We start from the raw sequence: 10,362 nt of genomic DNA on the forward strand, positions 1-10,362 counted from the left end.
AAAACAATAATTTAGAAAAAAATGTTTAATAAAATCTTAGATAATACATATGTATAACAAATTAGGCCTATATTATTTTACAATTTTTCACATTTACTTGATTATTACGCCATAATTTTAACATTGTTTCCATCTCAGCGATAATACTGTGACGTTTACGAATGATGCTTGAATTTAAAGATTGAGCATTTTTCACAGCTTCGAGAATTTTTTTCTTCGCCTTTTATAATTGTTCTGACCGACAATCGAACTTCTTTGCCAATTCACAAATTTTCATTTTTATATCGAAGTCTTTAATAATAACGAGTTAAACGCGTTAGTAACGAATTGTTCGAAAAGTCTAACGAAATAGGAATAATGATGATGTCATTCTTGTTTAACTCGTTCGACTTTACAAACATACCCAATGTTCTTTCTATCGGAGTTCTTTTTCACTCACTCTTTAACAGTTCGTTTCTAAATTTCGACACGAATAGATGTATTTGTGTAGTAAAACTTATTTTGAAAAATTATTTTATAATCAAAAAATGTCGTCAAGAGATGCAGGTTCTTCACGTTGTGACAAGAAAACTATTGATGATAACTCTCTATACAGTGATGTGAAATACTAATTTGCAAAGTGCAAAACTCAAATATAACCAAGAAAAATGAATATAATTTATTGAAGCAATATTATATAATTACATATCATTGTCAGATGTACTGTACATGATCGTGAATGATACATATGATAAAAACATTCAAAACAAAAATTCTGTCTACACCAAGAACAACAAATAAATGCTGCTTTTTTAAGAGGTATCATCAACACTTTTTTCCTCACAACGTGAAGAACTTGCTTCTCTTGACGACATTTTTTGATTATAAAATAATTTTTCAAAATAAGTTTTACTACACAAATACGTCTATTCGTGTCGAAATTTAGAAACGAACTGTTAAAGAGTGAGTGAAAAAGAACTCCGATAGAAAAAACGCTCCTAGTGAGAATTAGATCGGTCACCGTTAGTGATAACAATTAGATGGGAAAGTTGACACATAGGTGTCAAGAATGCGCCGTTATTGTCAACAAAAGTATAAAAATATTAGACTTGGAATAGTAGAAATTAAATTAAAATAAATAAATAATAAGAAATAAATGAATGAGTAAATAAATAAATACATTATAAGTATTTATGAATTAAAAAAAAAATTATACGCGAGAATCGAACCCGAGAACTCAGGCTTATGAATAGGACTCGTTACCACTCTGCCACAGGACGGTCAAATAGAAATACGTATAATTTATATATAAAGTGCTAAAAAACTTTAAGTTCAATTTTCTCGATTATATTTGAGTATTGCACTTTAGTATTTTACAGGTAGTACACTCACATGGTGTACTACCTCTACACCAAAGATCATAAAAATCCGTTACCCCAAAGCTGTAGGCTCTCCTTGTTAAACCTAAATATCATCCGGGGCCTGAACTCATGAATGTCTCATAAGGTACAACATATTAATCTTTCAATATCATACAGTTACCAGAAACTAACAATATTTTACATTTCATATTCACAAAATACATCATAGCACTTACTGCAAAACAAAAGAGATTGGTAACAATTAACATTAGTAAAATTACTAAATAGTCAGGACAATAATTACATTTAAAATTTACAATAAAATTTTTTTTAAATTTTTGCAAGATTAATATAGTTAGTAAAACAAGTAATGTTAATATATATACACATTTACAATATTAGTCATTACCAATGAAAAATTTTTTATACATTTTACATATTGAGGTAGATAAGAGCATACAATAAAAGGTCGATTCCATCATAAGACTGTTTGTTCTTGAGATGTGGAAAAGATGTAGGATGAATAAATTAGCAAATGATGTTTTCTTCTGCTAATTTCTTGTAAAAAATTTTTTTTTATTTTCTTGTAAATTTTAAATGTAATTATCATCTTGACTATTTAACTAGTTTTATTTTTGTTAACAACTCAAAAGTTTCAAAGAGACAAATAAAAAAAAAAATGATTGACTATCAACAGAACCAAATACTCAAACACCACCTTTCCCAGTACATCAGCTTACAAGCGATATTAGATATTAGATGTAATAAAAGTATTTACAAGACTTTTTACAATACAATAGCTTACAATGTGCTTTGTAAATACAACTTTTTGCATCTGGCAACTTACGATGAATTTATCATAACTTATGATATGAGGTGTTTGTGAAACTGGTCCCAGACATTGAACCAGTATGGAACCTAACATACCCATGCCAAAACACACTGAGTAATTTCTAATGACTAGTGTTAGGCATTTGAGGACAAAAACAAAAGACAAAATAGTAAAGTAAATTTTAAAAGGGGGGTAAAATTTGATGCAAATATGCTTGATGATAATTATGATAATTTCATATGCAACTAAATTTTTTCAAATCTTCTACATTACAAAGTGTACAATTTTTTACACAATATGCTTTATATTCAGTAAAAATAATTCCAAAAAACAAATTTACAGTTTTACCAAAATACTCATCTTTATCACTTGAGCTTTCATAATTTACACTAAAAGATGAATTATATTTTACAAGCAATTATTTATTGTGACATCATCACAATGTCTGGCTGCAATTTTTAATCATAATTTTAATTTATTTAATTTAATATATATACCACAAGTTCTCAAACTTATTTCAACCACCACCCACTTTGAGATAAAAAAAATCTAGTGCCCCCATATTTTTTTTTAACTTACCTTTTTACTTTACCATTTGTTGCATATCTTAAAAACAGTTATTGCAAAATATAATGTTTAAACATGCATTATTATATGGATAGGATAAATAGGATGTGACCCATATCCTATTTCTCAGATCAAAGAATGTTTCAATGAGAAGAAATAAAACTCATATTTAATCACTGAGCCTTCTAGTGCCCCCCTGAAAGCCTCCAGTGCCCACAAGGGGACGTTATTGCCCACTTTAAGAAAGGATGATATATACTCTCCACCTCAAATTAGTAGTGGCTCCCTGTACATCATACTATTCCTTTAACAACAGAGTTGTGCCAGTCACCTTTCAGGGAAAAAATTTTTTGAACTGAAATAACATGATTTCTGGTTTTCATCAGAAGTTCGTATATAGTTAATCAGGGACTCCTGCCCCTAAGCTTTCCATATCTGGTCTTGACTTTCATCTATCCTATCCCTGTTCTTGAGATTAAGGAAAGACAGATGGACAGTAGGAATTTATAGGTTTACAATTTTTTCAAATTGCAGCCCAATAACATTAAAATAGCAAATTTTTTTTCATTCAAGACATTATAAAAATAACAAATTTATGATATTTGTAGCCTTTTAAAATGAATTTTTAATGACTATAATTTGCAAATAATCTAACACAAAAATTTAATAGCAAAAATAATGTTTTTTTTATTTATTAGCCCAATCCAATCTTCTACTTTTTGCCAATCTGGCAACATGTAATTGTGGTTTGTGGCTGCCTTTTGAATTCCCACCCAAGATTTGAGTGCTGTGATTGCACTGAAACTGAAACAGCTAAAATGGTGCAAATTTCTCAACTATTTTGGGCCTATATAACTTAATTAATGACATTTTCTGTCTTCTTTTCTTCATACCTAATTCAAATACAAATTGATACAGCACCAAAAATGCCTAACGTTACTAATGACTATCTGAAAAACTGAAATTTGAATTTGCATTCTTCAGAGCAGCTTCTTCAAAAATCTTGGCTATTTGACTATCATATTATTTATTCTATTGCAGTTTCTTACCAAATACTTAAAATTAATTTAGCTATTTTTATTAAAAATTTAACAATTTATCACCACTAAAAATGTGCAAATTATAGAATAGAGTTAAACAAAAATGTAACAATGATTCGTTACACTTAAGTAATGTAACAAACTGAAATTAATGATGACTAAAAGTAATAATTTTATTTTAAATTTAATACTATAACTAAAATTAAAAGTTAATTTTTGTTTAAAGTTAATATAATAAATCAATAGCATATAATTAATCCATGTTTTTGTATATATATTTTTATCAATAAATTTATAAATGATTTATATTGATTTGTAAAAACTCTGATAAAAACAAAAATATTAAATAATTGGAATATAATATAGATTTAAATTTAAAAATAGAAAATACCTTGAGAATTAGTAAATGAGAATAAAGCTTGACGATAAGGATTAAGAAATTCTTTTTCATTTGTACAGTGGTTTACTAAAACTAATAATAATAGTAAACTTTGTTTGGCAAGTATTGCTTCTTCCATGACAGATTTTCCTGCATTTCCTGATCCTTTACCATAACCAAATGTAAGAACATTCCATAATCCAGCTTTAAAAAAAATAAAATTATATGATTTACTTATTATAATAATTACATTTATATTATTCTTTATGTTAAATCATTTAAGTTCAGGTATGCAACATACTAACCACATTCAAATCTTAAAAACCAGTTATTGTTATAAATGATTCATTCTGAATGAGATCTAGGTAAGAATTCATGTCAAATTACATAACACACATTTATGAAGAACATTAGATTTTAAATATTTATACACAAATACCAATTATTAAAAAAAAAAAAAAAACTATAAACACATGGGTAGTAAACTGCATTCAAAAGAAATTCTGAATTATCAGGCTATAATATGGTTATGTAATTAATTAAATACTAAATAATTTGTCTAGAGACAGGTTGTTATGCTGCTATCTTGTGCAAGATTTATTTTATTTTAATTATTGAATCTAGTATGAAATGGCAGCATAACTGCCTACCTCTAGACAAATAATTTAGTATTTAATTAATTACATAACCCAATACAGTAAAGCATTGTTTATCCAAATCAATTGGGGACTGGGGTGTTCGGATAACTTATTTTTCGGATAACCAATTATGTACGAAAAAATATATTAATTTATCCCGTGTTGAAATTTTTCTCCGTTGCGTGTCACTTCGTGTTGAATTTTCGTCGATGTTAAGCCTAACGAAGACTATTGTATCGTTAAAAATTATTTTTTTATTTTGTACAAAATAAATATATTGAAAAATATAAAAACAATAAAAATTTATACTTCAGAAGTTAATTTAGTATCAAAAACATAAAATATTTGAGTAGCCGAAGACATAGCCAAAGATTACAGCGCCACAGCACTGGCAAAAATTTAAATTTGTTGACTGGAATTCTTTTGGATAACCGATGCTCTACTGTAATTCAGCAGTTCATTTGGCTTTAACTATAAATTGAGTTTTTGAATGGATGTGTTAAGTTCAATTGTGACATGTGTCAGGTGTGCAGATGTCAGCAAGTGTTGATGGACAGTCCACAGCTTTGTCACACGTGTCAGGTGGGTGAGGTAATAGTATCCCTAAGAATGCGGGGAGATTGTCCCACCTAGAGAGAGAGAAATTGTGGGCTGCTTTGTGGTGTATCAAGTCAGTACTGACCAGGGAGCTAACCAGAGTGGGTAGCTGTGTGGCCTGTCAGGAACCAGTATTGTAATTATCAAATAATTGTCGGGTGCCAGAGTGTTGCTCAATTGTGGAGTGCCAGAGAGTCACTTGCTGACTTGGAGACATTAAAGTGTAATTGTGTTGTTATTGTTAGAAAAGAAGTGTGTACTGTGTTCTTTTAGACCGTGTAAACGGGAACATTTTACACCACCATCATCACATCATTTTAATACAATAGATGTTCATAGATAAAGGAATCAAAGATCATAATAAAAGTATTATAATCTTTATGTAAAAATAAACAAACACCTTTCTCTATTCCAGCACAATTTTAATGCGTTGGAAAATGTTTTCGATCATTTTAATTGATCTTCTTCAGTTCAAAATTCAAACTATATAACGAACAAAGTATTCGAAAAAATACAAAAAATTTCACATCGCTTATTTACAACTTAACGCTAAAGCGCATGCGCGTACTTATAAAACGTATAGATTAAACCTAAGTAATTAAAAATAACATCATTATATATCAAGTAATATTATAAAAACAATTAATAACGCCGCCTATGTGGTTGCAATACAGTAGTTAATCTACGTTATCATAAAAGGACTTCCAGGCTGTTGATAAACTTTCGGCATCTCTGTGGTTGATGCACTGCGCAGTCATATGTGCCTTGTGTATCTCAACTTTTTCCAGTTGTTTCACCGCTTGTATTGATCTTGTAGGTTTAATAATCACTGCCTGATCCCAGTATACTTCAATTCCTTGTTGCTTTGCAAACGCTGCGAGGACCGTGCTATCAAGGCTCCTATTTACTGAGTATTTGTGCTCATCAATCCTTTTCTTCAGGTTCCGCATTGTTGCTCCTATATATACTAGGTCGGAGTTAAATCTATGGTCTTTCATAGATATCGAGTACACACCGTTTTATAAGCTTAATCAACAGTAACCCTTATGGTCTAACATTAGAACTAGACCAGGAGAGTAAAAATAGTGTTAATTTCTTAGATTTAACAATTACATGCAAAGAGGGTGAGATCAAAACGAATATATACCGTAAGCCAGTTTATCAACCAATCATCATACCTAAGAATTCCTCAGATCCAGACATATCAAATTGGCAGCATTTCGATCATGGATTATAAGGGCTTACACACATTGTACCAGCATATATGACACTTATAAAGAATTGGAGTATATACGGAGCATAGCTGAGCAACAGGGATACGGAAGAAAGGAAATTGATGCACTGATAACAAGGATGCAAAAACAGAACCGGCAACAAAGAGCAACTGAACTAAGGGAAAGAATTGTAATTAATCACCATCCATCTCTAAATAAAATTATTAAGAAAGTTGCCAGAAATAGGAATGTAAAGATAATTTATAGACGTAATCCTACAGTGTATAAGCTTCTAAGAAATGATAAGAAAAGATATGAGCGTAATAGCATGACAGGAGTGTACTCGATACCTATGAAGGACCATAGATTTAACTCCGACCTAGTATATATAGGAGCAACAATGCAGAACCTGAAGAAAAGGATTGATGAGCACAAATACTCAGTAAATAGGAGCCTTGATAGCACGGTCCTCGCAGCGTTTGCAAAGCAACAAGGAATTGAAGTATACTGGGATCAGGCAGTGATTATTAAACCTACAAGATCAATACAAGCGGTGAAACACCTGGAAAAAGTTGAGATACACAAGGCGCATACGACCGTGCAGTGCATCAACCACAGAGATGCCGAAAGTTTATCAACAGCCTGGAAATCCTTTTATGATAACGTAGATTAACTACTGTATTGCAACCGCATAGGTGGCGTTATTAATTGTTTTTATAATATTACTTGATATATAATGATGTTATTTTTAATTACTTAGGTTTAATCTATACGTTTTATAAGTACGCATATGCGCTTTAGCGTTAAGTTGTAAATAAGCAATGTGAAATTTTTTGTATTTTTTCGAATACTTTGTTCGTTATATAGTTTGAATTTTGAACTGAAGATGATCAATTAAAACGATCGAAAACGTTTTACAACGCATTAAAATTGTGCTGGAATAGAGAAAGGTGTTTGTTTATTTTTATTTAATATTTCCAGTAAGCATTTAGTTATTTATCTTTATGTAGAACTGATTTCATGTTATCATTAAATTAGTATATGATATAGAGAACAGCATTATAAGCTTTTCATATTAACAAGTACTTTCACCTACTTTATTTTAAAATTCATTCTATTGCTGTTCCATGTGGCATTCATAAACAAACATTCTCCGAGGACCAAGCACTCATAACAATGAAGTTATGAGCATTGTCTTGATCTATTCAAAAGCTTCCTGTGTAAGGAACCAAGTCTGAGCTTTATTTTTATTTTACTTTTATTTTGCTTTCATTATATTTTGTTTGGGGCTTATGTTTAGTTAAGACGAAGGTTTCCTCACCATTCACCTTAGTAACTTAAAAATAGAAGAAAAACCAACTCACCGACGAAAGAAAAGCGCCGTAGAAAAACTCGCGCACACTTGCGCTTCCCAAGCGGAAAAAAGTAAGTCCGCACCGAGAAAAAGGGGGGGGAAACCCCACAACCCAGTTAGGAATCGCTAAACCTTAAAATAATAAAGCATCCCGATAATTGTTAAAAAGAATAATGTAAAAGGTTAGCGAAGTATTGTCGGAAAATAATCTGCCAGATAAACGAGAAAAATTTAATGTTACAGATAATTATGTAAATGAGGAGAGTGAGCTCATTCAGAATTGTGACGTCACCTCACACTATAAAGCCTCTAACTCAAGTGAAAACGAACGAGGTGAATTCCTGATAGCAACGAGCTTTGGTGAGCTTCGTAGCAGTGAACGAGAGAGGTGTCCGATAGGATTTTGAAGTTATTCGATTTGTGGATCGACGATTATAGAAAGTCTTGAGAGTTTGAGGAAATAGGTTCCTAGTATATTGAGGTGACGATTAGGATCTTTAATTTATAAGAATTATTGTTTATAAGTTAATTCTTTGATTTTGTCGAATTCCAAAGGGGAATAGAATTAAGTTAGAAATAGATTGATTTGAGTTTGTCGGATTGATTCTTGTTGAATTTCATTGAATAAATTATTGTTTGATTTTTACTAAATACTGTATATAGTTTATTACTAGAAGTTTAATTAAATATTTGATTTTGTTATTGACAAACTTTGTCATTATTTAATTCGGTGCACGCTTAAAGTCCAGGCCTGGCACACTAACGCGAATCCGCGTAAAGTACCCGTTAGGGAACGGCTATTTCCGGCACACAGTAGTGTCGATAATCGTTGGAAAGTCGGAAAAATAATATAGTACTTTACACCTGTTCCATGTTATCCCAAAGTATGGTTAACAATGCTCCTTTTTAGTGAAGGAGCTTTGTTAACTCCTTCACTAAAAAGGGGAACCTGGGAGGTTGTCATCACCAATTTATAGATAATTTTGTGGATGTGTAGTATTTACTTGTACTTAAACTATACCAAGCTATAGCTTATAGCTTGGTATAGTTTAAGTACTTAATTATGTAGCTTTGAAACTATACCAAAGCTACAGAATATTCAAGCACTCTCAAGAAAATCATGATTAAAGTTTTTCTAGAACTGTTAATATCTGTGCAGAAGTCCCATTTATATGTTAATGGTGTGGTATGATTAGTTAAAGCATTATGTAAGAGCATTACTATATGGGTTCAAATCCCATGCGCAATCATTTTTTTTTACATTTATAATTTAATCTTATTGTTATTAAAGTTGTTAAAGGTTCTTATATTATACATATCGATACATTTATATTACATTTTATATGTAAGGATTGGAAAATATTATACTAAGAAACTCAACACCATCTGTACTCTTTCCAGAAGAAAAAAAATTATAATATACAGTATGTGTTACTGTGAAAGACCAAAATTAAAGAATGTCGACACATACAAAATATGTTGGTGAAAGACTGAATATTTGGTTATATTATTATACATTCGAACAATCGCCGGTGTATGTCGACAAGCACAGATAAGCTTTGGTGGAGGTCGAAACGACACCCAAGAAGCCGATGTCGACAGAGAGGCGACAGTCTGTTGCCAAATCCTTTGCGGGTAGCCAGAGGTAGGACAAGGTCATACCTCTTTTCCTGGCAACGGTTTAGTGGAAACTACTTCGTCACTGGATGGCATTTTTGTTCATTTGATCCCATGAGATGGAACGGTCAATGATGTTTACCATAGAAAATTCCAGAATTTTTACCGGAAGTCATATGTTCTTTCTTCGTATTATTAATTTTTTGGAAATTATTAATTTTAAAAGTTATTATACTCAGTGATGGCTATTGAAGAATTTCTGGAGAATCTAAGGAAGCCATTCAGGATTTAAAGAGATATTTCCGTAATAACCCAAAAGGGCGATTGGATTCTGAGGAACATATTAGATTTATTACAGATAAATTTATTACCTTAGTGAAGAGTGCCGAAGAGGTAATTAGGAAAAATACCATATCAGATTTCCTGCTTCAGAAATTTGATTTGTTGGCAATGAAAGAGGATGTCAAACAGCTGTTTGTTGCTCAGAGTGACAAAAATTTAGAGGCTATTCAGGAAGTGAAATAGACTATTTGTGACTTAGAAAAACCTCCACTTTTAGGGGTGGAAGGTTCTCAAGGGACTACTGCTCTGACATATAGAGATATTTTACAATGCGATCTTAATTCTTTGAAGAATACACAGTCTGAAAAGGAGTCCTCGTTACCAACATACACTGTTCTAGTTTACAATGATAATAAAGAGAGCACATCGGAAGAGACTAAGACACTGCTCACTAATTCTTTTGATCAAAGATTGCATAAGGTGCCTGTCAAGCGTATTCGTA

General features: G+C 31.2%; 1 protein-coding gene across 1 annotated transcript in view; it reads right to left on the minus strand.

The window, feature by feature from the left end:
* Positions 1-10,362, minus strand: part of LOC111631229 (dymeclin-like) — an 89,806-nt gene that overhangs the window by 27,095 nt on the left and 52,349 nt on the right. Inside the window, 1 exon segment of the mRNA XM_023375428.1 lies at positions 4,171-4,362. Coding sequence (XP_023231196.1) covers positions 4,171-4,362 — 192 coding nt within the window.

Source organism: Centruroides sculpturatus, unplaced genomic scaffold, assembly GCF_000671375.1.
Source record: "Centruroides sculpturatus isolate CEXI.00-Female unplaced genomic scaffold, Cexi_2.0 scaffold50, whole genome shotgun sequence".
Lineage (NCBI taxonomy): Eukaryota > Metazoa > Arthropoda > Arachnida > Scorpiones > Buthidae > Centruroides > Centruroides sculpturatus.